Genomic DNA, 27,965 nt, shown 5'->3' with positions numbered 1-27,965 from the left:
TGATTGGACTGTGCCTCGCAATAGTAATCTCCCATTGGGTCTCCTGAACGTCAATCAAAACCACTCTGCGGCGTCGACAGGGACCGCCCATAAAAGTTCACGCGTTGTTTCATTGGCGGGCTCGTTTCATCAACCTCTTTGCTATTGGTCCGTAGTGCTAGCAATCACGCCCCCTCCTTCCTCAAGAAGCAGAGTGATTTTTTTTTTTTTTTTTACAACGAAAGCGGGGATGTTTCGGAGGCAAGCGGCGGTACTGTGAACTGATTGCCAAACCATCACGGACGTGAGAAAATAATTAAGTTCATTTTAGACCTTTATTGAATGTACCCATGCCGCTATTAAGCTGTATAGACTTGAACATTGTGAATGAATCGACGTCGTTGTCGTTCAGGACCGTACGTTGAGAAAAACCGAGTGGAGAAAAAAAAAGAAACGACAATTTCGGAGGCTGCCTGGTCTGGACCCGGAGGACGAAGCTGACATCGCCAACAAATAGCCTAGCTAGGACACGGAACCGAGGATAATCTGTCCGAGGATAACCTTGTCAATCTCCTGGCGTCGAGTAGAAGATAAGTTAGCTGGCTTGGTGCGAATATAGCACCTGACTACGGTGAATACTGTCAGTTAAAAATAGAAGGAAAACAAAACAAGCGTCCAACCGCCGTCCGTCCAGGTAATGTTGTGGTGATTTCCCATCTGTTCATTGCGTGTTTTGTGTTGCTGGCTAACTGGTCCATTACACTTGACAATACAATGTCTAGCCACAGGAAATTAACTCTCCACAAACCAGCATAAAGTCATTGTAATCTCCCTGAACACATTTGCTGTCTGTCCACCACCATTTTACGGTAAATCGCTGCAGGGCTCCATTCTGTCTCCGCTGCTGGGAGATTTTTGGGCTATTTTGGGGGACATAAAGGAAGCAAATAGCCTCTACTATGCATTTTGCTCATTGTTTTTATGTCACAGCATCTTGTAGAAGTAGCTTTCAGAGATCACTGATGGCTGTAAAATGTATTCACCTGACATCATCTCTGGAACAGCCAATTGTTTATAGCCGTGACACCATAGTGACACAGGTAATTGTGTGTGTGTGTGTGTGTGTGTGTGTGTGTGTGTGTGTGTGTGTGTATAATCAAGATGTGACAGGTGATTTGTGGGTTTAACACATATGTGTCTGGAAGATCCAAGAGCTGGTTAGCCAATTATTTTCTCTCGCTCTCGCCAAAACTATAAAATGTAGACTATTCCAAACAAATCCATCACAAGGTTATTGAAAAATATGTATTGGTGTTTGACAGACAGGACACTCACAGACAGGACACTCACAGACAGGACACTCACAGACAGGACACTCGCAGACAGACACACACAATTTCCAAGGCTCTGAAAATACCTAAGAGTAGTAAAGTATAAATAAAGTATTGACAATGGTAAAACAATGAAAATGGCTGTTAATTTGCCAAGTGCAGTTTAGGAAATTAAGAAGAGAACTGGCGAGGAAAGGCAACCAAGAGGCATGAAGGATGTGCTTCATCATTCACAGTTTTTACAGGAGTAAGTAGGGCTGGGTATCGACCATGATTTCCTGATTCGTTTACATTTCAGATTCAATATCAATTAGGTATTAATGTTTAAAATATGTTTATATCTATTCACCAAACCAAAAGAAATTCCTAGTAAGTGCTACTTACTGGGCAATACATCTTTTATGAGGTTAGGGAACAATGCCAACTTTGGTTTAGGATATAAATGAGATCCTCAGAGCGCTTGTGCTGTAAATTGTACAAGCTATACGCAACTCTCAAATGTTTTTATATAATGCACCAGGTTAATGTTTACTTTAAGAATTGACCCCCAAGAAGTACTTTTTGGTTTAGCCACCGATTTTGATTCCAATTCACAATGTCCCTATTTAATTAAATTATATTTCTTTTTGGTAAGGGATATTTCAGTTACAATACCAGATTTGCTTTGATATAAAAGAGATTCTCCGAACTAATGCTGTGAAAGGAACCCTCGAACCAGAGAGAGAGAGAGATATTTTTCCCCTCTTCTCTGCCACAATGTCACCTAACTTTGCGTTGTTTAGCGTGACAGATTCCTGCGGTTGTCAAGTTTAATATGATACCAATATCTTCACTCTAGCTTTAAAACGGAGCCTCTTAAAAGATCAATCTCTGAATGTTATGAATCAAAATCGGATCATTAAAATAAAGATTGATTTGAATCGGAAGATTGTTTGTTTGGGCTAACGTGACAGATGCATCCACGGTGAAAAGGTAGATATTAAAAGAGATTTTTGGGGGGGGGGTTTTGCAACCTGCAAAGTGTTTTTTTTAGAGGAGCTACAATGAGAAATTAGCAACATGCTGCTGTATGCTGGCACAAAAAGCTTCTGCAGAGGAATGCATATTTGCATAGATTCAAGTATGTAAAGATGTAACAGCAGGGTGTAATTTATTACTTCGAGCACCATCAATGGAAATACAATCTGCAACACATTGTCATACCCTGACGCTGATGTGTTTCTATTCAAAAGCACACGTGTAGTTATGCAGAGTCAAATTACTTAAGTGTAGAAGGCATTCCCTGAGGACATTTTGTCAGCTTCTGTGTCATAAAAATGAGCTCTGCTGACATGTTTAGTGCCGCTGACACTCAAAAGCACCTGGAATATCTAATGGGAAGCCTGAGGTTCGGGGTCCAGTTGCAGGGTGAAACAAGAAAGCTTTTAGGTCAATACTGTCTGAGTGGACGTGCAGCCTCGAGGCTGACGGAGAGCAATCTGAGGCAGAAGAACTAGACAGGGTTCAACGTTAAGTTTTTTTTTTCTTCACTTGCCTGACTGGGCATCGTGGACAGGGTCTGTCGGTAGGCGATCTGAGCTGCCTGCACATCTTGCGCATGTCGGATCGTGCAGGCAGCTCAGATCGCGTACCCACAGGGTCTTTTGATGAGTTTTCCCCCACATTATAAGTCTTAGGTGCAAGTCTTTGATAAACATTGATAAGCATTTGACCTCGAGTGGTTAAGGTTAGGATAGCCGATTGGTCAGGGGACAGGACCTGTACCAATGGGGTTACGTTACCTTGCGTTCTCATGGACGCCTGGCCTATAAATGCTATTGAAGGGCGGGTCTTGGCGTGGCCATAGTGGGATTCGTAATATCGCTGGTGGAGAGACGGTGGTTTCTATCTGTAATTTGTTTGACCGCATACATTTTTAGGTACCCTCATTTCTACTCTGTCAGAGTTTGAGTTGGAACATTTTGGGCCCTATGTTGCACCCGGCGCAGCGCAAAGCCCGACGCAAGTGTCTGTGCTAGTTTAAGACCGACGCAGTTGTCAATTTCCCGTCCTGTGCCCACGTCCTTTAAATAGCAAATGCACCTGCGCCCATGGGCGTGCTGGTCTTACAGGGAGGTGTGTTCAGATGCATTCTGGGAGTATTGCTATCTTGAGGCAGCGGGAAGTGATCGCCCCATTGACCAACCAAAACCTGACGCTCAGCAGCACACACAGATGCAAAAGATTACAAATAAAAGTATTACGGTGCAAATCCTCCATCATAACAGCAATGCTCCGAGGTCCAAACGCGCCTGGCTTTTAAAGGGAATGGGAGATGATCTCTGATTGGTTGATTGCATGTTACGCCCAAAACACACCTCTGACTAATGAAGACACTAAGTACAACCCTTTTGAACCATGCGCCCGGCACACGGACCCTTTTTTTCTGCCGTCAAACTAGCAAAAGTGGATTTGGACACGCCCTAAACGCACCTGCACCAGGCGCTTCACGCCGTGCGCTGAGATCGTTAAAATATGGCCCTTTTTTGTATTTTTTAGTTTCTAAACCTACAATAACTTCTAATGAGAGATGTTTTATGCAAACGATAATCATGTAAAGAACTTTACCGGCTGCACAAGACATCTGCCTGTCACGTAATCCTTTTATATCAATATAGTGTGTATATCCTGGTTGGTTTAATAAAAAAAATAACATAACCGTATAATAAATGGATTGCTTTTAGAGGAATGTGGCTATAAAATGTGTGTAAATCAATCCTTTTGGTCACAATATAATGGCAGGAGGAGCGACATTAGGGTTCTAAAACTGTTACGTGGCGGTGGTCTAACTGGGCAGAGGGCCGTGAATGTGCTCGTGTAGATCATGGATATGTAAATAAAACGTGTAGATTCGAACCACTTCATAAACCAGTCAGCGCTCTACGGACGGGCAGCGAAGCTTCGGATGTCATCAATCACTCATTGTCATTTGTCTAAAATGATACAAGCCTCGATACGCGCTTCACGGAAAACCTTCGAGATTTCTCGACGTGCTTTGAAGCCTCGGCACAGAACGTAACATCACTAATATATATATATATATATATATATATATATATATATATATATATATATATATATATATATATATATATATATATATATATATATATATAAAATATATATATAAAATATGCGCACACGCGTTTGTTTCACTACTTTGTGGGGACCTGTCATTGACATAATGCATTCCCTAGCCCCTAACCTTAACCATCACAACTAAATGCCTAACCTTAACCCTTACCCTCACCCTAACCATAACCTCATTCTAACCCTAATCCTAAAACCAAGTCTTAACCCTCAAACAGACCTTTAACCTTGTGGGGTCCAGCATTTTGGGCCCCACAAGGCTGTGCAGACCCCACAAGTATACTGTATTCCCTGGACCCCACGAATATAGTAAAACACACACACACACACACACACAGTATATATACTCCTTTCTGAAAAGAGCTCTGCGTTCTGGAGAGAAGAGTTTAAAGTGTATTAAAAAGGACCGCAGCCTGGCATTAGCCCCAATTCCCAGAAACCCCTGCTTGCTTTTCTACTCAACAAAGGCAACAAAGTGTTTACTTTCTGGAGCGAACGTCATTCTGGAGTTGTGTGGTGGAATTGCTCTTGTGGCGTTTTCCTTGTGATCACGCTGCACGGGATGCAGAAGCAAATTACTGTTTCAGTTGTTTGAGAGAATATCAGTTTTCTCTTTCATTCTTAGTTCTCCAAAGCACTTCTGCTAGAAAACTTATAGCTTTCTTTAGAACAGGGATGGGACATGGATGCATGGATTTTGATTTGTATTGCCATTCTCAATGTATTGCGATCGATAATATTGAGTATTGCGATTTGTCTTTTTCCTTCTTTCTTATCGAAAACAGAAGTTTGAAGAATCCTCTTCTAGAGACGATATATCACGAGACATTTCTAATAGTTTTCTAAGAAGAATGCACATCACGTGTCAGTCTGACATTTATTTCATTTTTAATGAACGTAACGTGGATTTGCTGGTAAAAGAGATGATGTAGTCGCCGTCAGCAATACCGTATAAACAGAAAATATTTAGTGTCATCATTGGTTAGGGCTGCATGAAATGAGGAAAATATCTAGGCCTAGTTTATTTGATTATTTTGACTGATATTGTGATTGCGATATGATTCACGATATTGGAGGGAATGATCGTTTTTGTATCATTATTCTCATTTTCAGTGAAAATTATTACCATTGAAAGAAATTAAAATGATTATCGTGTGGCTCGTGCGAGGATCTGACCCAAACAAGGATTTCTGTCTTTACTCTGTAGGATATGATCTGTAGGCTTTTCATCCCGGAATTCTGATGAAAATATATCTGACTCTGGACCCATTTTTTCTCTCTCTCTCTGTGTCTCTCTCTCTCTCACACACTGTCTCTCTCTCTCTGTCTGTCTCTCTCTCTCTCTCTCTCTCTCTCTCTCTCTCTCTCTCTCTCTCTCTCTCTCTCTCACACACTCTGTCTCTCACTCTCTGTCTCTCTCTCTCTCTCTGTGTCTCTGTCTCTCTCTCTCTCTCTGTGTCTCTGTCTCTCTCTCTCTCTCTCTCTCTGTGTCTCTGTCACAGTGTTTTGAGGATGAACCACTTGTCCCTCAGCGAGCTATGTTGCCTGTTCTGCTGTCCGCCGTGCCCGAGCAAGATTGCCTCTAAGCTGGCCTTCCTGCCGCCCGAGCCCACCTACAGCCTCATCTCAGACGACAGCGGCAGCCGCTGGACGCTGCACCTCTCCGAACGCGCCGACTGGCAGTACTCTCCCCGCGAAAAGGACGCCATCGAGTGTTTCATGACCCGCACCACGAGAGGGAACCGCATTGCCTGCATGTTTGTCCGCTGCTCGCCCAGCGCCCGGTACACGCTACTGTTCTCCCACGGCAACGCGGTGGACTTGGGCCAGATGAGCAGCTTCTACATTGGCCTGGGGTCACGCATCAACTGCAACGTCTTCTCCTACGACTACTCGGGCTACGGCGCCAGTTCTGGGAAACCCTCGGAGAAGAACCTGTACGCTGACGTAGACGCCGCCTGGCAGGCGCTCCGGTCACGGTAAGCGAGAGCGTGATGGAGGAAATGCTAACCCTGGAAATCCAGAGTTCTCGCCAGAGCACAATTGTAATTTGCTCAGCGAGTCACTCTGGCATTCAGTAATGATGCTCATTAACTATGCCCTTTTAGCCGACCTGCACCAATCACATCGGTGTATCTGATATAGGCGGGCCAGAGGCGAGCTAAACAGATGACGACAGTTTAATCTACCAGTTAGCTCCGCTGGTAGCTAAGAGTTTAATCTACCAGTTAGCTCCTCTGGTAGCTAAGAGTATGGTGCTCTGGATACGTCACCTCGTGTATTGATGTGATTGGTCGTAGTGTTATCCAATTGCGTGCAGTGAGATTTTCAAATGCATGCTTGGTGACGCCCCTCGAGTTGGGCTGTTTTCATTACTCAATGCCAGACCCTTAATCTTTCGGATTTGGGTCTTTTTCCAAAGTTGTAGCTTTTTTTTTCGAGGTTTTTTTTTTTTTTTTATAAACACTTCTCTCTGAGGTTTTTGTCGACCTTTTTTACGTTTTTGTCTCTTTCTTTCTACAATTTTTTTTTCGATGTTTTTCTATAAACATCTTACTGGTGTCAGCGTTGAATACATGTTTATTTTGTATCAAACCATATAGCTGGCAAGCTTGTCATTCATTTTAGGATGTATATTTTTATTCTAATTTGTCATGTAAACCTACAGATGTTTCAGAGAACGTCTGGTCATGAAAATGTACCTCAAAGGCATGGAAATGCATTGGTAAAAATGTGTATGAACCCTGTGATGGTTAATACTGATAGGACCTCTGGATGTTACGGTTTCTGACGCTTGCTGTGAATCTCTCTCACTTCTATATTTCACACATTTCACAGAATATACTGCCGTGTTTTCCCTGGCTTTGTGGAAGACTTAGGAGCATGTATTTGGCAAAGGGGTTAGGTGTCCTTCCTCAAGAAAATGTTCTGTTTTTCAATATAAAAAAAAATGCAATTTCCCCCATACATTTTGTTGTATTTTGTGGGTCTCTTTGTAGTCGTGTTGTGTCTCTTTTTGGTCATTTGACGTCTCTTTTTCACATCATGTTGGACCGTTCTTACCACCATATCTGTGTCTAAAACATTGGAAAAGCTAGAGCAAATCATACATCCGTAACACTCAAAAAGCTTAAAGACAAAACTAAAAGCTAAAAAAGTCCAACTACAATCATTAGATCGGAGTAAAGTCTTTTAGTTAACATTCATTCGGCTTAGGGTGCTGCCCAAAACGGCTCAGAAGCTGCACCAAAACCTTATGATGCACGAGTTATCTTCTGTAAATAAGGACCTAGTTAAACAGGAAACTCTTGATCATAAAGGCTGTGCATACAGGAAATTGTTCCACTGCTGTGAAGAAGATCCAGCTTTTCTGTGTGGGAAGTTAAAATTCTTTTTCTTTCTTTCTTTCTTTCACTTGTTTTCAATTAAAGAAGTATTTTAACGATCTGCTTCTATACTCTTTGTGCTGGGCAATACTGAGAAAATCTGGAGTTTATTGGGAGTTTTTCTGCGTGCCTGTGAGGAGGCGGTAAGATGTAGGGAAGCTTAGAGAAGCGAGCTTAAGACCGGGAGGTCGTCGGTTCAATCCCCAGACCGACCGGATAAAATCTGGGTGGGTGAAAGTGAAAGAGCAGCGCTTGTCCCTCCCTCGTTACCAACACTGAGGTGCTCTTGAGCAAGGCCCCTTAACCTCCAACCGCTCCAGTGGAGCTGCTCAGTGGCCAGCAGATCAGACTGTGGTTGTACTGGGCAGCTTCCAGGTATGGACGTGGAACTGTGTGAATGTGATCAGGGCGTTCCTGCAAAAGAGAGGCTGCCTCTCTGTAAACCTTCCCTGAATAAATAAAAGTTAAAAAAATAAAAATAATGCTAACATTATGATAGCAACTTAGATAAATGTCAACAGAATCTCTTTTCAGCGCGCTTCATTCAGGGTTCGAGGTTCTTTATTAGTCACGTGCATAAACAACAGAAGTGGTCGTAAGCCACCTCCAACCATGCTCATTAAATAACTTTTAAAAACAAACAAAAACAAGTAAAAGCTAAATCTGAATCTACACACAGAGGTTCAAATAGTTAAGGAAAGTGTATAAAGAAAGTGATGGTTTAGAGCACGTGTCCAACTCGAGGCCTGCGGACCAAATCCGGCCTTTTGCAAGTTTAGATCCGTCCCGCGTATCAGTTTAGGTTCCCAATAAATGTTGGCCCACCTTGTTGTGCGCCAAATCTAAAGTACAGGAAACTGTTCAAACTATATCATTTTGTGACATTCAAAGCAAAATTTGGCAGATTTGCTGACTTTGGGACTCAGAAATTCCCCCAGAAGCAGAGTTTTCCTATTCAGGCTGTGGAACTGGTTGTTGTGAGTAGAGATGCACCGATTACAACTTTCTAGGCCGATTTCCGATTTTCTTTGAGTTAGACCAGCCGATACCGATGTTACTGATACTGATTCCGATTTCATTTTTTCTAACCTCTTTACAGCGCACACACATTTATTTTCTATCTTTTCTTTATGTTTTGCACATAACATAGAAAACATTTTGAACAGATAATGGATCACTATAAAATAGAACTATAAAAAACTCACACATCTAAAGAGCAACGTTAGAACCATTTCCTTCTTTTCACGTCCAATATCCAACTAAAAAAAATGTGTTTTTGGTGTCGTCCCTCCACGCTCTACTCTTTCCTTGCAGGTGTTGCATATTGCAAACTTGTTATCTTCTGCACACACGCTGAATAATCTCCAAACAGCTGACATGTTGCAGGTTAATTCACGAGGTTCTCTACATGTGCGAGAATAGTGCGGACACACGCTTCACACCGCGAGCGGGTACTCGCGACACACGGCGGAAAAGTTGAGAGAAAGGAAAAAGAGACAGTGCTGTCGCGTCCATGTGTGCGTGCGTCCTTGAGAACTGTATAACTTCTGTTGTCAGTTAATTGTAGCGTTGACCGGCATGAAATCGGCATATGTCAGACTGACCTGCCGGTCATGGCCGAGCACGTGAAAACCGGCCAATTCCGGTCACCGGCCAGTCTATCAGTGCATCTCTAGTTGTGAGTCGGCTGTGTGGTAGCTGCTTTAAATAAATGTAATTTTCTTTTTGCTTGATTTAAAATCTGTGATGGCTAAGGAAACTTTTTTTCCTGACTTTTTTTAGGGCTTTATGTCGACCAAACTGAGTGAGAGAAGACTATATGAGACGTGCAACAATACAGTCAAGGATATTGGACTTTTTCTCTTAAATAAAAGGAAGGAAAGGTACTTTATTGTCACATACATGTAGCGAAATTCATTCTCTGCATTTAACTAGGCCTGCACAATTAATCGTTAAAATATCGCGATCTCGATTCACCTTCACGATTTAATTTTTAAATAACTTTGATTCTCATTTATTTTTACGAGCCGACTGTCTTAAATCTAGGGCTGAAACGATTCCTCGAATAACTCGAATAATTCCGTTACAAAAAATCCACGAAGCAAAATTCTTTGCCTCAAAGCTTCGTTAAATCAATATAATTAAGGTTGTACGGCTCACTGCTTCCGCATGGAGGATAATTACTAGCGCGCAACACATTGACGCTTCTGTGGACACAAGACCGTTTATATACGGTCTATGCACGAGACGGACGGCCCAGATTACAAATGAACGAAGACGAAAATAACGAGGGCCTAAGAGAAGAGACAGGCGAGAGAAAACGGCAGAAAGTTTGGGATCATTTTAAGCTGCAAACATGCTGCTCCATCATCTCAGTAGAAAACATCCAGTCTACTCATCCATTCCACGGAGCGAACCCGACACCAGGTAGCTAACTAACGTCTGCTGCTCTCGTCCACCGCGCGGTTTTACACAACTAGCCTACAGCATGCTACTATGCTAATAGCCATGTTTTACCAACAAGCTAAAACAAGAGCAGTCGGTTTGTAGTCTGTTTATTAGTATTAATCTTTGGAAACTTAGCTGCTGCCGGAGACAAACCGGCTCCTCCCCCCAGCATGGCCACTTAATATGCACGTGAATGCCGTCGTCATGCTGGTGATGTCTGCATTCTTTATTCTTTCTCCTCACTCAGTATTGGCCTTCTTAAAATGTGTTGAATAGCCCTGCTGTAAGCTTTCGTCACATTTATCCTCTGGTTGGTGAACAGCTCTTTTGCATATCCAGTGCAAAGAGCCAGAGGCAAGAAGGGGAAGGGGGTAATAAATATTTACTATTGCTGTTTACTAAGTATTTCTTATCCGATTAATCAATGGAATAATCGGTAGAATACTCTAGCTGCAGCCCTACTTAAATCCACCAGCCATTTTCATATTCTACCAACATTTGCAGCATCCTGAGCCTTTTTGGTTCCTAGGAAAACGCAGCCCAGAGTCGTTTTATTCTCCCCAAAACAAGTTTCCTTTTTATTTTGTGCTAAAAGCTTTAAACGTTGAATGTGCTAGAAAGGAAAAGAGATGAAGGCATGAGAAAGGTCTTCTGGACAGTCTGAGTCCCATGCTTTCTGTTTTCTTTCTCTTCACAGCACCAGGCTACTTGACAGAGAAAAGAAGCACTTTAGGCTGCTGTGTTCTGCCCGGTTCACTTTTTTACATTTAGTTCCAGCCTACTTATTTTTGTTGTTGCACCGAGGAATCTCGTACTCCCACACACAGTCGTGACCAGCGCCGAAGTTTCATTTAATCTCAGCAACAACAGAAGAGAAGCTTCAAATAATACCACATTGCTCTGTGTGGTTTGTGTCTGCAGCAGGAAGGTGGAAACCGCAATTCATGACATCAATGCAAAACCTGTTGCCTACTCTTTTTATGTAAACTCTGTTATAATTATGTAACCAAGCCGGCTCGTGCCGTTCTACACGGTTTCCTTTTTTATAACCAAAGACATCAACAATTAAAATAAGACCAAAGGTTGGTTCCCCAAGTCCACTGAGCATTTTGGGGGGGGTTAAATAACAGGACGTCACACAAATGGGCCATTTCAGTGACCCTAAGGCACCAGACTTTCCTAACTAAGACACAATAACATAGATGTTATGTATTGAATTCTTATTTATTTGTACACTCAACTCTTCCAGCATGCGACACACGTGTGACGGAGGGGGGAAAAAAAACTAACAAAACTGGATCAGCCCGTGGATCTGTTTAATTTTTCCGATCCCCGATCCAGCTATTTTGTCAATATCGGGACCGATATCCGATCTTAATATCGGATCGGTGCACCCCTAGTCCTGACGTAAAATATTTTTTGCGATAATGTTTTTAATCCTTTTTAATTTATCTATTCTTAATTCTGCACCAAGGCTAAATTTCAGGAAAGAGACTTCAGATACAGTATTAGGGGACCACTAAGGTCTATATAAAAGAGACTTCAGAGACAGTATTAGGGGACCACTAAGGTCTATATAAAAGAGACTTCAGATACAGTATTAGGGGACCACTAAGGCCTATATAAAAGAGACTTCAGATACAGTATTAGGGGACCACTAAGGTCTATATAAAAGAGACTTCAGATACAGTATTAGGGGACCACTAAGGCCTATATAAAAGCATCCAAAGAACACCATGTCATGGGACCTTATCCACCTAAATGTTCTGTTGATACAGTATTGCCGATAGCAACTACTGTACATCATGTCCGTTTCCAGCAAAACCACATTATGTTCTTCTTTACAAGTGAAATAAATGTCAGACTGACATGTGATGTGCACTCTTCTTAGAAAATGTCTCATGATATTTTGTCTGTAGAGTGGATTATTCAACTTCTGTTTTTGATAAATAAGGAAAAGAACATTGCAATACTCAAAACTATCGATTCACAATACTATTACTACAATACTAGAATCACAATGAATGAAAATCGAGATACAAATCCAATCGGCAACTACGTATCGTGAAAGAATTGAATCGGGACAAAAGCATATCGTCCCAGCCCTACTGTAAAGAAATCTTTGTTGTGGCCGGTTAGCGCAGTTGGTAGAGCGGGCGCACATATGCAGAGGTTTATTCCTCTATGAAGAAGGTCCAGGGTTTGAATCCAACTTGTGACGGTTTTCCTGCATTTCTTCCACCCCCCGCTCTCTCTCCCCTTTCATATCCCAGCTTTCCTATCCATTAGTGGCAGAAATGCCCAAAAACAAAATAATCTATAGGTTTTGGGACTTTATAAACTCAACAAAATGATCGTCTGTCAAATTCCTTTAGTGTGTCCAAAGGGTTTACGGTTTCTTTTTATAACCAAAGACATCAACCGTTAACTTAAGACCAAAGGTTAGTTCCCCGTGTCCATTTTGCATACCTTTTTTGGGTTAACCAAATGACGCATTAATGTAAAGTATGTGGTTTGGACATCTGAACACAGGCAACTACAGTATATCGTGTGTGTGTGAGTGGCCCAGCTGTCAGGATTGTCAACACTGATCGCTTATGTTGCCTTAAACGTTTTCAGTTGGCTGCTAAGGCCTCCAAACCGACAGCATTACATCAGCTCAACAGGCACAAGTCATTCTCTGCTACTGATGAGCTATCGGTGTGTTTACATGCAACGATTATATTCGAGTTAAGGCAATACCCCGATTTCTCAAACACCATGTAAACGCCTTACGCCGGTTAGAATCTGAGTTTTAATAACACGGTTAACGGAGGTAGAGAAGTCCTTCAGTAACTGGATTATTCCTCCATGAATACACCTTAACCGGGCTGTGATCGGTTCAAGCGTCTGCGCATGCTTCAACTGCCCCTCCCAACTCCGCCGGAGCGGTTTTTGAACAGTCAGCGCTGTGAGTCGTCGATCTTGCTATGATACCATACAACAAAACGGCGATGCCCGAATCAGCGGGCCATCGGCATCATGGAGCCTGCGGTCCGTCTGTTTCACTCCCCGCCGAGGCAGCAGCGGACATCAGGAGATGGCTATGGAGATTGTCCGTCTGCGGGGCTGTCAACGCCATGTCTCGCCAAAAAAAAGTGGAGGGACCGAGGCGCGGCCGCTGGATAACGTTAATGTTAGTTAGCTGACAAAGTTAGACTGCTAATTCCACCCGACACTGGTTAACGTTACAGATATGAGCCGAACAAGTTGGCGGTCATCTGGCGAGAGCACGGTGCGGTCCTACGCTGTGACAAGAACGTGTCAATGGAACATTAAGTTGTTAAAGAGGCCGATTGGTGTAACGTTGACATAGGTCAACCGGAAGAAACGGCCAGTTGTACGTTGGCAGATCGCCACCTACTGTACCGGAGGTAGAGTTACTCCGTCATTCTTACCTGCTCACGTATACGGGGAGAACTGGCAGTTTTACGACCACTCGGAGCTAATTCCTGACCATTCGCTAGAATCAAAATGTGGAACTTCACGTCTCGTTCATGGGCACAAATTGCATATGAAGAGGGATTTATTACCAGGAATTATGTTGCCAATATTGTGGACAATTTTATAAATATTTTGGCCGTAAGAAATCCTTATGACTCGTATGATTTTGTCAGCCCTGTTGGATATGTTACTCCGTTCAGTGTAGAATCTTCAAAGCTTTGTGTTAAGTGGACCCATGGTATCGTGTATTATCGGCCTTTTTGGCTCCGCTGTCTGTCTGTCTGGTTTGAGGGCTGTGCCAGATTCATAATTGACTATGTGATGGAAAGTACAGCCCAGCTTTTTTGACCCTGCCAAGCATGAATGAACTAGATAGTGTGGGTATCACATCAAAAGGCCTCTCTGCGTGGCCTCGCTTTAGTCGGCTGCCTGCGTCCTTCGTGCACGTCTCTCGTGTCAGATCAGACGCACAGCCTGAAGACGAGCGCGCCATGTCTCTCTCACTTTCTCTGCTTGTTGTACCGTGTCAGTGTCTTCTCTTTATGATTATTTGATGTTTTGAACACGGATTCTTTCTTTTCTTTTTTTATTCCTGCTTCTGTTTTGGCTTTCTGTGTCATCCGATCTTTTTCTCCGTATGATCGATGAGATCTTTTATACCTAGTGAAATAAAACTAATAGAAAAACTGCACTAACCTGCACCTTTCTACAAAGAGAGAATATGATACACTGTATGTTGTGTGTATGTTTGCCATGATGTAATGTTTCTGTGGTCTGATGTAATAGGGTGTTTTTGTTTGGTGAGACCAACGAGGATTTTCCTGCCTTGCTGGACAATAAAGTTGTAAAGTCGGCATATTCCTCTTTCCCCAACTGTCGACTAGGGTTGCCCCCTCTTAGACGAAGATTTATTTAGTCGATTTGTCGTTTTCTTGATGCTTTTTCATGCTGAATGACTTATGCTGCATTCCAGACACAATTTTTAGCCCGTAAGTTACGACTTCAAGTCACGACTCACGACTTGGTAGCGTTCCAAGCAACGTCGCGACAAGCTAGCTAAACCTTGTGCCGTTGGCAGGGTTCAGGTTAGGCTACCTAACGTTGGCGTTGGCTAGCGTTAGTTGATACTAGCGATTTCTAGTCGGCGACATATCTTCGGCTTCATTTAATAAACCTAACCTGTAGTAGTACACAATCGTATGTGTATTGTTTTGATTACAATGTGCGGAATTACTTTACGTTGCCTCTTTATGTCTATTTATTTATTTCTATTTCTCACCGGTCATCACCGGCGTCTGTACAGCATCAACAGGGGTCGCCATAGTTGTTTGTGTGTGTGTGTGTGACGTCAAAACTGTAACTGGGAGTACAACGATCTGGTACGAGTTCACGGGGAGTAAGTTACGGGTTTGACTGCCGTTCCAGGGCACTTTCACGGTAGGAGGTTGTGAAAACACTGGTTACAGGTTGCCTGGAACGCACCATTATTTCCAAGAAACTTGTAAGCACATCTCTAGTAAACACAAGATTTAAAGTGGTGCTCTTGCTGACATTTTATTTGTTTTTTAGTGGTTTTTATCTACTTCTATCTCTTTGTAATCTTGCTAAGAAAAATACTACAGAAAATAGTTTATTATTTCCATGAAACTAATGAGCCCATCTCTGGTAAACACAATATTAAAATTGGTGTTTTTGCGTGATACTTTGAGGAGAAACTCAGTTTTGCAGATGGTAAATGGAGTGCTTCATATTACATTTTTCTAGTTTCAACGACCACTTAAAGCTCACAGATCTGTCGATTTTAAATCAACTGATGGATTAGTCGACAAAATCATGTGAGTGTTAAGTCGTCAAAGAATGTCTTCAGTCGAGGACAGCCCTAGTGTTGACTCACTTGTTTTTACAGCTTTCGGTCATACTGTGTGACGGAGGGAAACCACCTCTGCTTATAGTCGCTCCGCCAGGCGCACAACATGCTTTCGTCCTGCATTCTTTTTGTTCAGCCACGGTGGCTGAGGCACTCCCTTCACCTGAGCAGGGAGTGGATCGGATGATTCAACACATGAGTCAGCGTGTGTACACACTCACACGGCCTCTATTATTGCACTAATGATTGCACTAATGGTACAATGACTCAGGTGTACTATTTGTTCTGAATTCGAAGAAATCGAGCTTTAGGAAATGGTTTATTGACCAAAGAATGATCAAACTGACGAAAGCCCACTTCCTTTTCTTTTAACCGTATGTTTTTCTTCTACTGAACGGCACTGTTTGACTATCTTTTCCCTCTTGAGATGGAGGCGGGCCAGCAGTCAATCCTGCTACTCTAAATATTGAGCGGTAGCCTAGCAACCCATTTCCAATAAGCTTTCAGACACAGGTCTTCCCACGCTGTAGACAATAAAAGCAAACGGGGAAACCTTGCTTCCTGGTCGATCATTATATTGATCCAAATCTAAATGCCATCCGTCTTCAGGCGCTTTTCACAGCGGGGAGAATTTCTCACCAACATGGACTCAGAAAGGCAACCGACCGTGTCTTTGTTTTGTTTACTTGAACTATCAGAGTGTCTAGTTAGGCTGATGAGGCCAAAGGTAGATGAGCTGCTGAGGTTGAGTCAGTCGGGCGGAGTGCGATCGCCCACCTGACTCTCCTTAAACACAGCAACAGGAACAGAGCTCAGTGATGGTATGACTTTGTATTATGTGCAGTGTTTTCCTTCGTTAGTGGAAGACTTAGGCTGCATCTCGTAGCCCTTAAATTGCCTTCTCGAGTCCTCCACTTGCCTCCCTTCCTCGCGTCTTAGTCCCTCCTACCGAGGAGGCACGGGAGAGACGCGAGGAAATCAGATGAGACGTCCTTTCCTCTGAAGCGTCCCATGAATACGTCAGCTGTTAGGGCGAAGATAGCGACTCCTTCAGTTGCATGGCCTCCAGGAAGTCTGCTCTCTGTATCCTCGCCTATAGACTCCTCGATGCTCGGTCCTCAGGGCAGGAATAAGAGCTTTGAGACGGCCTTCACAGGAGGGACAGAACAACTTCCGGTTCAGCTGAGGACCGAGGAGCTATCAAATAAGGGCCATGAGATGCAGCCCTAGATGGACATATTTGGCGGGGGGGGGGGTTATGGGTCCTATCTAAAGAAAGTGATTACATTTAGGTAGAGGTGTTCCGATACTGGTATCGATATTGCCTCCGATACTGCCTAAAATGCTGCTATCAGGAAGTACTGGAGTTTATGCAGCGATCTGATACCACGTAATAAAGCCCTAAAGAAAATCTACGTTAAAGTAGTTTATTTGTTATTTTTCCGTTATGACTGACTGTCAAACTGCAGAATAAAAGAAAGCGTGGGGCGTTCATTGTTTGTGTTTGTTCATGTTTCACAAAGAGTTTAACCTGAGCCAGGCCGACAACAAAGATAGAAATAATATCACATCCATACAGGGATAGTAGTATACAGCTGTTAAAACATAATAAAATATATGACACACTGGTATCAGTACTCGGTATCGGCCAATACGCAACTTCAGGTATCAGAATTGGTATAGGGAAGCAAAAAATGGTATCGGACCATCTCTACATTTAGGGCTGATTAGTTTCTTGCTTAATCGTTGGTCTTAAGAAATAGTGACTAGTCCATCCTAGTTTCTGATGTCTTTTAAATATCTTGTTTTTTCAGTCCAAAACCGAAAGATTGAATATTACATAAGACAACAAATAGCAGGAAACCTCCATATTTGAGAGGCTGAAAAGCAGCATTTTCTGCCGCTTTTGCTTGAAAAGTTACTTTTAACGATTAATACATTTTCAGTAAAAAGCATTTTTACGTCATTTTGGATCATTTATTACAACACGCTGGTATTGGATTGGTACTCTGTATCGGCCGATATGCATTTGAGGTATCGGGAAGAAGAAATGGGATCCCAACATCACTGGTTGATACAATGTAAGATGAGTAAAAAGGTGCTCAACATAATAACGGATCACTGCAACACCTCAGTGAAGGATCCCCCTGCTGTCGTGCAGATGGTACTCTAATCTGTCTGTACATATGTTCAGGATATCCTAAAATATCTGTTAGTCATCGTGGCTGCTATGGGATGAGAAAATCTTTTTTGAGTCTTCAGGGAGCAAGAGGTGGGAAGCCAAGAGGGAGAAAGAGACCGAACAGGGGAACACGGGAGGATGTGATGCATAATGGATTGGATTTGTGTCAGGAGACTAAATTGATGAAGGTTTGTGGGGGAGGGGCATCACCATGGAGCATGGCTGGCAGTTGCTCTTGACGTCTATTCAAACTATAATGCAGTGGAGTAAATGGCAGGCTTGTGCTGGCCGGTCCGGGGGGGGGGGGATGGCATTTGCATCTTGGAAACTGCGTGTGGAATTGGGTTGTTCAAAGCCTGTCACAGCGCCGTTTGAACACGAGTGCAGTTGCAGATCTGCACTGCGACTGTCCTCCTTCCTGAATGTCTGAACAGAGCCAAGATAGTGGGATGGGTTAAAGTTAAAGCTTAGAGGTAAACGGAAGGTCACAGGTTTAAAAGGTAACTTTTTTTTTTTTTTTTTTTTCTTTTCAACCTGAACCCTTGTTTTCCCATGTTTTTGTGTCCAAGTGACTGATGGGAACAACAATTTTTGAAATGTAATCAGTTTTATGAGGGGAAAAAAAGCTGCAATGTAATGTTAGTGGGCAATTTCCGTCCACTAAAAGTTCTGTTTTTGCCGCCGACAGGCTCAGATTATTATTCTAAGTGTCTGACAACATCATGGAAAGGATCCCTACGGAGATAGACCTTTTTGTTAAAGAGTAAGATCCTTTTTGTTTAACATGAAACAGACCTGATATTGCTATCGCCAAACCCACCAGACTCCATGTAAATAAACAGTGATTTTGTCATCGTAAAACGCACTTCATTCAAAGTCGACCGAAACTAAATAAAACTATCAAAAGCCGTCTTGGTTCGTCTTTCCACTGATCCAACAATCACCACTCTGGTTTGGTTGAAATAAACCCTTAATTCACCCATTTACATGTGGAGATATGCTGGCTCTATACACGCTAAAAGTCCTGATTATTGTGTCGGAGTTTGGCTGTTTCACGTTAAACAAAAAGGATCTTACTCTTTAACAAAAAGGTCTATCCCTGTAGGGATCCTATCTATAATGTTGTCAGACACTTAGAATAATAATCTGAGCCTGTCAGCAGCAAAAACAGAACTTTTTATTGGCTAAGTGTAAAGATGTAAGCAAAGCATGCTACGTTTAAGTTTGGGGAAAGCCATGCTGCAGTGTCATGCTTCGTCTGATGACTAAGCTGTCAAATGGTTTCAATTTACCCTCTCCGTATTGACATTGCACAAGCTTTACGTTGTTGTAGTTACATTATCATTACATTGCTATATATGTCAGAGGTCGCACGCTTCTGGAGCAACTATAGGTTAAGTGTCTTGCTCAGGGACACATTGGTTGATGTGTCGCAGTGGGAATTGAACCCAGATCTCCCACACCAAAGGCATGTGTCATATTCGCCGTCACCACCCAGTAAATGCAAATGGACTACATTTATATAGTGCTTTTCTAGTCGTAACGACTACTCAAATCGCTTTTACATAGTACAGGCACCATTTAACGCATTCATATACTGAGGCTGATCTGCTCATCAGAAACATTCACACACATTTACACTCCGATGGCGCAGCATCGAGGTTCAGGGTCTTGCCCAAGGGCACCTCGACATGGGACTGCAGAGCCAGTCTTACCACCTGAGCCACAGCCTGCAGGTGACATCTGTGTGGGGAGTGTTTGTATGAGGATTGGTCAGGCTGTAGTGGCCTGATATGGGAAAGAACATGGACTAGATAAGCAAAAGGTGATCACAGATAAAGGTGTACCTGAGGCCACAATGATGCAGCTGTTCATAACGGTAAACGAATAACAGACCGCTGTGACACAATTAGATTTAATCCACAGATCTATAAAGCTGAGTTTCTCCACAAAGAATCATGCAAAAGCAACACTTTTTAAAGTGGCTATGTTATGAACATGCTCAGGTTCATAATTGTATTTAGAGGTTGTACCAGAATAGGTTTACATGGTTTAATTTTCAAAAAACACCATATTTTTTGTTGTACTGCTCATTGCTGCAGCTCCTCTTTTCACCCTGTGTTCAGGTCTCTGTTTTAGCTACAGAGTGAGACCTCTCACTGCTGTAACATCTTTGTTGGCAGTCTCACATGCTCAGTAGCTAGGTAAGGACTACATGCTCAGTAGCTAGGTAAGGACTACATGCTCAGTAGCTAGGTAAGGACTACATGCTCAGTAGCTAGGTAAGGACTACATGCTCAGTAGCTAGGTAAGGACTACATGCTCAGTAGCTAGGTAAGGACTACACGCTCAGTAGCTAGGTAAGGACTACATGAGCTAGCTAGCGGTTTGTTTCTACAACTTTAGTGGTAAAAGGCAGGATTAGCCGGGAGACTTCTTCTAAACAAGGGCACACTTTTGTGTGGAATACCTACAGAACAGGGACATTAAGTAGTTATATACAATTTATTTTGTAGATTAGGATGAATTTGTGTGTGATGTAGCAGTGTTTTGCCATTCAGAACGAGCTAGCATGCTAACGGTTAGCCCCCTAGCCCCCTCGTCTCGGCTAGTGACGTAGAAAGCCGTGCAGATGTTGACCAGCTCACCCGGAGACTGAAGGCAGGACACATTCAGAAACCGTATCTCACTCAGAACAGCATGGATGTTTGTTTTTTTTCCAATTTGTATGCGTGTGGAAGCACCAGAGACACAAAATAACACCCCGAATCCCAGAAAAAGTGATTTTTTTTTTTTTTATTTTTTCATAATATGGGCACTTTAAACCTTGTTTTTACCACAGATGTGCTCATAAGTTTCTTCGATGTCATTCTGCATGAAAATGATTTTAATAAATGACTTATCGACTAAAGAAATGGGGAACTGAGACCAAAATGACCGATTAATCGACTAATCAACTAAGAGGGGGCGGCGTTAGTCGTGACAAGAAAGCTAAATCTACCTTTTAGTGAACAGGTCACACCTACAGGCTGTGCACTCTTCAGCATGATAGAAGAGTTATCAGGTCTAATTAAACACTCATTCAGAATTCCTTATGATCGAATGCGTAAGAGAGGGAAGCGTCCGTGTAGAGCATTCACTTCGCTTATTGGTCAGATGCGTCTGGGCCGGGTGGCAAGAGAGCAAATACAGGAAGAAGGCCCCGTGTTGTGGTCGTCTCCGTGGTCAAACATGCTCATTTCATTGAAATAATTTTCCAGACATTGTTTCGCGAGCGACGTTACTACGTCTGCTCTGCTTTGCCGGCATCTGTCTCCAACTTTAGTTACGGCTGGTTTGACCACGGAGATGTGAGTGACGGACGGCGAGCTTGACCGCAGTCTGTTTCTGTGAGAGAAACGCTGAAAGCTGCCATGGGCGTCAGTTTGGTTTGAAATGTGCTGGGGGACAGAGACGCATTCGGAAGTACATTTCCAGAAGTGCTGGATACAATGACACATTCATTTCTTTTTCTCTCTTTCGCGCAGGTCATGTTTTGAAAGACGTTGTCCTGTAGCTTACTAATGAATAAAAACGTGGTTTAATGTACATAAACAATGATCAATGATTACCAAATTTCTCTCTCATATTGCTTCTCATAACCACTGAAAACTGTCAAAAAAATCGAACCCAAAGTCCAATTATTATGTACGTTATCTGACATTAAGCGTTTCTGCTTCATTAGAGCCTATGTAAGGAAAAAGCTTAACTTGGTTAAATGTACCTAAACAACGATCAATCATCACCAAACTTCTCTTATTGCTCATCATAACCACTGAAAACTGTCAAAAGGAAGTTTTCAAAAGTGCTGGGTGCAAAATGACTCATGACGAAATCTGGTAGGTACGCGTCCCCACCGTCCCCACCGAAATCGATGCCTATGAAAGCTGCTACAATTTGCTGCTCTGCTGCATTGCAGATGGCAAAGCACACAGGAGACGATTAGCTCAGACTGCAGAATACACAGTTGGGGCGGTTCGAGGTCGGATCACATTCACGCCACAAACTAACCGCTCCAGAGTCTCAGAGAGGTCTTGGTACCCTTCTTTGGTCCGCTTTTGGTGCACATCAGAGTGTGTTGTCTCTATTCACACACCTGCCCAAACGAACTGCACCAAGGTGGAAAACCCTAGTTCATTTTAACTGAACTAAATTAGGCAGGTGTGAAAGCGCCCTGAGAAACCGCCTTCCCACAATCCGAACTGGACCAAAGTGGATTCTCATTTGGAGTAATTAAAGGTATCTAGCGGTGAAATTGTATTTTGCATTCAAACGAATAGTGCTCTTTAGCACCACGCTTTTTCAAATGCGTGTTGCAACTACGGTAGCTGTTATGTACCAAGAAGCTATGACGACATGTCTTCAAATTTTCGGCGACGAGGATTCCTTCTCCTGTGGCTCGGCATAAGTACGATCCTCCATTATGAACTAAAGGGCAGTGCAGGCTTTCACATTTGCCGGGGCAGTGACATGCGCCTCTCATTGATCTCCTTCTCCGTTTCAGCTAGTTTCAGTCACGTGACGCTGGCTGTGAACGAAAACGCGTTGTGGATTAGCTAGACAGGTAGGCTAGTGCTTTGTCCCTCTCAGCCATTATAGTTTTTCAAAATGGCGGAACGACACGGAAGCCTCCTTGGACTTGCCCGTCCGATGTAAATAGTGATAAGAAATTCTTCGCTTATGAGGATGAGTCAGATCATTGGCAGAGGTCATTTTACACCAATGAGGACATATTTATGAATGAAGACATTGATTTTAGCTAATACAATACTTACAACACTACACAGTGTACCTTTTTTAAGCTTTTTTTTAATGTTGAAGAAATATTAACATTGCGCTGAACGTGGCAGGTTATAAAAGCATGATGGCGTTGGTAAAAACAAAGCTGTGTGTGGCAGATCTTTCAGAAAGGGCAATGTCACTTTTGATACCGTTTTTTACAGTTTGTAGCCTCCTCCCCACTATGCCTCACCTCCCTTAAACAGCCACATTATGTTGTATAATTGAGATAAGCTTTCAGTCCATGAATTGTTTGTTATCGTCCACCAACCTTGAGAGTTACAGTTGCCGTTAACGCCTCAGCGGCCAACAGTCTGTAGTAACCCTTTTCCATGGCGTGCCAGTATTTTCACCCCTATTTATACTCCGTGAAGGTCAGCTGACACACCAACAGTAGACGTACATATATTCCTGCCGTGTGTCTGTGTTTGGACATTTCCGTGCTCCGTCTGACTCCAAGCAGCCGGGCTTCATAACTGCAGCTTGTTCCTTTGCAAAGGTTGTGTAAGACTTGTGTTGTGGAGTTTCTAATTTTAATAATCCATCACAGCAGTGTCACACTTTGGCGTTCATGTTTTGTCCACGACCAGGGTGCGAACTACGGGAGAGCTAGGAGGAGGGGGCTCCCCTGAAAACTGGATTTGTGAAATTTTGGGGGGGGTCTCTAAACATATTAACAATGTGTCATTTTGACGTGCAATTTCAGTTTTGTATAATGTGATCATCGTGGATTATTACGTGTAAAATAGCAAAAATATCATTCATTCATCCATGATGGCAAAAAAATATAGACGTTGGAGGCAATTAATCGGCGCGCAAAGTCCTTGAAATCCATTATGCAGTTAGCATCATATAGCCATGGCAAAAAGAAAACAAGGCAGTTTAATTGGTTTTGGTTTTACTAAGAAATTGTGTAGCGATGACGTTAATAGCACGACCAATTCACCTGCTGCAAGCTCTGTTAGCACACCTCCCCCCCGGGGGTGACGACGCAAGAAGAAGCTGAAGAAATAATGTCCTCTCTGGCTGAAGATGGTGGTGGTAACAGCTCGTCAGAGGCCGGTCACCATCCTCCTAACCCCTCATGCTCCTCTCTCCAGTTAAATTGGAACAGCCAGCAGGGGAGAGACTGGAAGAGTCGATATACGTGGCTGTTTTACAAGGATGGAAGCTTGGGGTGCATCGCTTAGGCCTAGGGATTTATGGTGTGGTAGCCTGAGTAACTTTAACCGTTGTTCATGTGAAATCTCAAAGACAGCCTGATGCTTTGTTTATAGACTATTTGTGGCTGTTTGTCCTATCAATTCCTGTCGATAAAGTATAATAGGATTAATCCTGAATAGTGCATACACTTGTAGCTGTTATGTAATCTTTGTAAGTCGGTGTGTGTGTGTGTGTGTGAATCGGGGGGGAGAGATTCAGTGTGCGAGAGCAATCACAGTAATCCGGAAAATACAGTATACTTGTGGGGTGGGGCCAAAATGCTGGACCCCACTACTTAAAAGAAAAGGGCTGTTTGAGGGATAAGACTTGGTTTTAGGGTTAGAATTAGGTTAGGGTAAGGGGCTAAGGAATGCATTATGTCAATGACGGGTCCCCACAAAGATAGTGAAACGTGTGTGCTTGCGTGCGTGCACAGTGATGCAGTGTTCTCTGACTGTTTCAGGTTGTCAGCTGACTGCTTGCTTGCAAGAGTGGGTCACGTTCTCCGTAATCAGCTGTGGAATGTCTTCTCTTACATTTCCCCCCCTCCCTCTCCCAGTTTCTCCCTCATTCTGACTCCAGTATCTGTGTCTCTTCTGCTTCCTTTCTGCTTGTTTGGCTCTTATTCCCCCTCCTTCCCTCTGAATCACGAGACTACAGCGCCCGTCCTCTCTTTGCAGCTGCTCCAAAAAGCCCCTGCACTATGACTGTTTCTAGAGCTGCAAAGATTAATCAGTTTAGTTGTCAACTATTAAATTAATCTGCAACTATTTCAGACTGATCTCATGAAGTGGCGTATGTATGACACGCCAATTCGTATGCCATTATTGGCGTGTTATCAAGACGCATACTCTCTTTGTAGCGTGTTTATCAACGCCGTTTGGCCTCTATTGACTTACATTACCTTGCGATTGCGTGTGAATTTACGCCGTAGCGAGTAGTATGAAAGGTCGGGGTGGAGGATGGGTCAAACGCAGGACTTTCACCCGATCGTGTCCCGCGTGTGACGTTTCCTTTCCACGTTTTTTCCTTTTCCTAAACCCAACCCACGTGTGACGTTTCCTAAACCCAACCGTAGCCTCGCGATAACATGTAGCCTCGCGATAACACGCCACGTGGCTTTAAAAAAGTGGCGTGTATGTTTACTCTGTGACGTTGCAGACTGACGTCCGCTGTATACAGCGTAGACATACACGCAGATAGCTCAAAATGCGTACAGATAACACGCCACTTGGCTTTAGTAAAGTGGCGTGTATGTTTACGCAAAGTCATGATGTCATGTTGACTATTTGGATAATCGATTAATCGGTTTGAGTTGCGTTTTATGAAAAAGATTCTCAGATCCCAGCTCGTTAGATGTGAACATGTTCTAGTTTCTTCTCTCCTCTGTGACAGTAAACTGAATATCTTTGAGTTGTGGACAAAACAAGACATTTGAGGACGTCATCTTGGGCTTTTTGGGAAACATTGGTCCACATTTTTCACCATTTTCTGATATTTTATAGAACAAACAACTTATTGATTCATCAAGAAAATAATCGACTAATTCATTAATTAATTGACCGTATTCCTAATGTCAGCTCTAACTGGTTCTGTTCTTTTTGCTTGTTTTTATAAGGCAGTATAATTGAGATTCACCCAAATATGTCTGGCTACACTCACGTTTTTGCCGACTGATCAGTTAGTCGATGTAATCGACACATCTGTAAAACTGAGTTTCTCCACAAAGAATCATGTAAAAGCACCACTTTAGATCTTGTGTTTAACAGAGATGGGCTCTTATATTTCTTGGAAATAATTAATTCAGCATGAAAAAAGCATAAAAAATGAGTAAACGGCTGATTAGTTGAGTAATCGACTGAGATGGGGGGGCAGCCCTGGCTAGTAATGTAAATATCCTGTTGATGATCAGCGAAAGCGTGATATTCTGATATTCTGTGTCCTTTCTCGCAGGTACGGCATCCGGCCAGAGAACGTGATCGTGTACGGCCAGAGCATCGGCACCGTGCCGTCTGTGGACCTGGCATCGCGCTACGAGAGCGCCGCGGTCATCCTCCACTCCCCGCTCACCTCTGGCATGAGGGTGGCCTTCCCCGAAACCAAGAAGACCTACTGCTTCGACGCCTTCCCAAAGTGAGTTCCCTGTATGGGACACACAAACTGCACTGATATTCAAAAAACAAGGGAACAACAATCTTTGAAATTGGTCAAGTGTTAAGCAGCGAAACAAACTGCAATGTAACGTTAATGGGCAACTACGCACCTTCAATTGCGTCCACTAAAAGTTCTGTTTTTACCGCTGACAGACTCAGGTTATTATTCTAAGTGTCTGACAACATTATGAAAGGATCCCTACAGAGATAGACCTTTTTGTGTTTAAGAGTAAGATCTTTTTTTTTTGTTTAACATGAAACGGCCCCGAAATCACCATCACCAAACCCACCAGACTCCATGTAAATAATCAGTACTTTTATCATCCTAAAACGCACTTCATTCAAAGTCGACAGAATCAAAATAAAACTATCAAAGTTTGTCTTTCCACTGATCCAACAATCACCACTCTGGTTGAAATAAACCCTTAATTCACCCATTTACATGTGGAGATATGCTGGCTCTATACACGCTAAAAGTCCTGATTATTTACATGGAGTCTGGTGGAGTTTGGTGAGGGTGATTTCGGGGCAGTTTCATGTTAAACTAAAAGGATCTTACTCTTTAACTAAAAGGTCTATCTCTGTAGGGATCCTTTCATAATGTTGTCAGATATTTAGAATAATAATCTGAGTCTGTCCAGGTTGAAAAATACAGAAATTCCCTTTTTAAAAAAATATAAATAATAATAACATTGTGAATGCATTTACATCAGGCGCGCACACGCCCACGCTTGCAAACATGAACTTATAAATTAAGATGTTTTCAAATCAATACAGGAAGTGTTCTTAATGAGTCACAGCACTTAAAAATATTCCCAATCGCTCCCTCTGGTGGTCAGTTGGCAAACTAGCTCGGCTTCATTTCACCGTCCTTTTTTTTTTTTTGAACTTTTTCTGACTCTCTTCATGTCTGTAATTTTACATTTTTACATCCCTAGCTAACTGTTTCTTATCTTCTTGCTCCAAAGCATTGACAAGATTTCCAAGGTGACGTCGCCAGTGCTGGTGATCCACGGCACAGAGGACGAGGTCATCGACTTCTCCCACGGCCTGGCGCTGTACGAGCGCTGTCAGCGCCCCGTGGAGCCGCTTTGGGTGGAGGGCGCGGGACACAACGACGTGGAGCTCTACGGACAATACCTGGAGAGACTCAAACAGTTCGTCGCACACGAGCTCGTCAACCTGTAGAGGAGCTGGGGTGGGGTGGGGTGGGGTGGAGGGGGGGGAGAAGAGGAGACAGGTTTTAAGGAGAGTTTGGAAGATGAAGGGGTGAAACGTTTCCTTTTTTTTTTGTGATGCAGGTAGAAGTGGTGTTTGTTTGTGTAGTGCGGAAGTCTTCTCTCCCCCCGGAGCTCCAGTTTTAGAGTCAGTACCGTCCGATCCACGCGCTGCAGCTGTGAACTTACCCATCATCTTGGTTCGCTTTTTAGAGTTTTTCTTTTCATTATGTTAGATTGCACATCGCGAAAGTGGGTGAATGAAAGAGGATGTAGACGTGTGTACAGACGACATACCGCGCGTGTGTGTGTGTGTGTGTGTGCGTGCGCGTGTGTGTGTGTGTGTGCGCGCGCGTTTCACATGTTTGCTGCCTTTCTGAGAAGGACACGGTCCACTGTTCTTCGTGGAGGGTTTCTTGAGGCTTTTTCAGGTTCGGAGAAACCGCCTTGCTGCAAACTGGACTGGACCAGAAGTGGAACAGACTCTCTTTAAATCCAGCTGAACTCTGTCTGAGTTCAAGTTCGGTCCTACACTCTGCAGTCACCATGATTATTTTTTTTTTTTTGGATTGCTGTTTATATTTGTTTTTATATTACACATGATATTTGCACGTATCAGCTGCCACTGAAGACGAGACAAACTGACATTATCTAGCTGTGCCAGTGTTGCCAAATGTTTAGTTATAGCAGAGAGTTGGACACACTTTGTACAAAATGCATCTAGAAACCTCTCCAAAACTCTGTCGGCTATATTCAGTCTCTAATTCTC

At 43.0% G+C, this 27,965-nt stretch overlaps 1 protein-coding gene across 1 annotated transcript; it reads left to right on the top strand.

Moving 5' to 3' along the window:
• The first annotated feature begins 202 nt into the window (after nucleotides 1–202).
• On the top strand, nucleotides 203–27,512 carry abhd17b (abhydrolase domain containing 17B, depalmitoylase). Its single transcript, XM_078251628.1, has 4 exons — nucleotides 203–673; nucleotides 5,942–6,418; nucleotides 25,780–25,959; nucleotides 26,948–27,512. Exons 2-4 carry the CDS (start codon nucleotides 5,952–5,954, stop codon nucleotides 27,165–27,167), a joined length of 867 nt encoding a protein of 288 aa, XP_078107754.1. The 5' UTR covers nucleotides 203–673; nucleotides 5,942–5,951; the 3' UTR covers nucleotides 27,168–27,512.
• Nucleotides 27,513–27,965: the final 453 nt, after the last annotated feature.

This window comes from Sander vitreus, chromosome 5, assembly GCF_031162955.1.
Source record: "Sander vitreus isolate 19-12246 chromosome 5, sanVit1, whole genome shotgun sequence".
NCBI lineage: Eukaryota > Metazoa > Chordata > Actinopteri > Perciformes > Percidae > Sander > Sander vitreus.
The sequence above is the reverse complement of the archived record's forward strand: the minus strand, read 5'-3'. Positions and strand labels throughout refer to the sequence as shown.

What these genes read in the sequence shown, in the direction of transcription:
- abhd17b (XM_078251628.1), top strand. Translation starts at nt 5,952, where the DNA reads ATGAACCACTTGTCCCTCAGCGAGCTATGTTGCCTGTTCTGCTGTCCG. An exon ending in TGGCAGGCGCTCCGGTCACG is followed by an intron (nt 6,419 to 25,779) that starts GTAAGCGAGAGC and finishes CCTTTCTCGCAG; the next exon opens with GTACGGCATCCGGCCAGAGA. An exon ending in TGCTTCGACGCCTTCCCAAA is followed by an intron (nt 25,960 to 26,947) that starts GTGAGTTCCCTG and finishes CTTGCTCCAAAG; the next exon opens with CATTGACAAGATTTCCAAGG.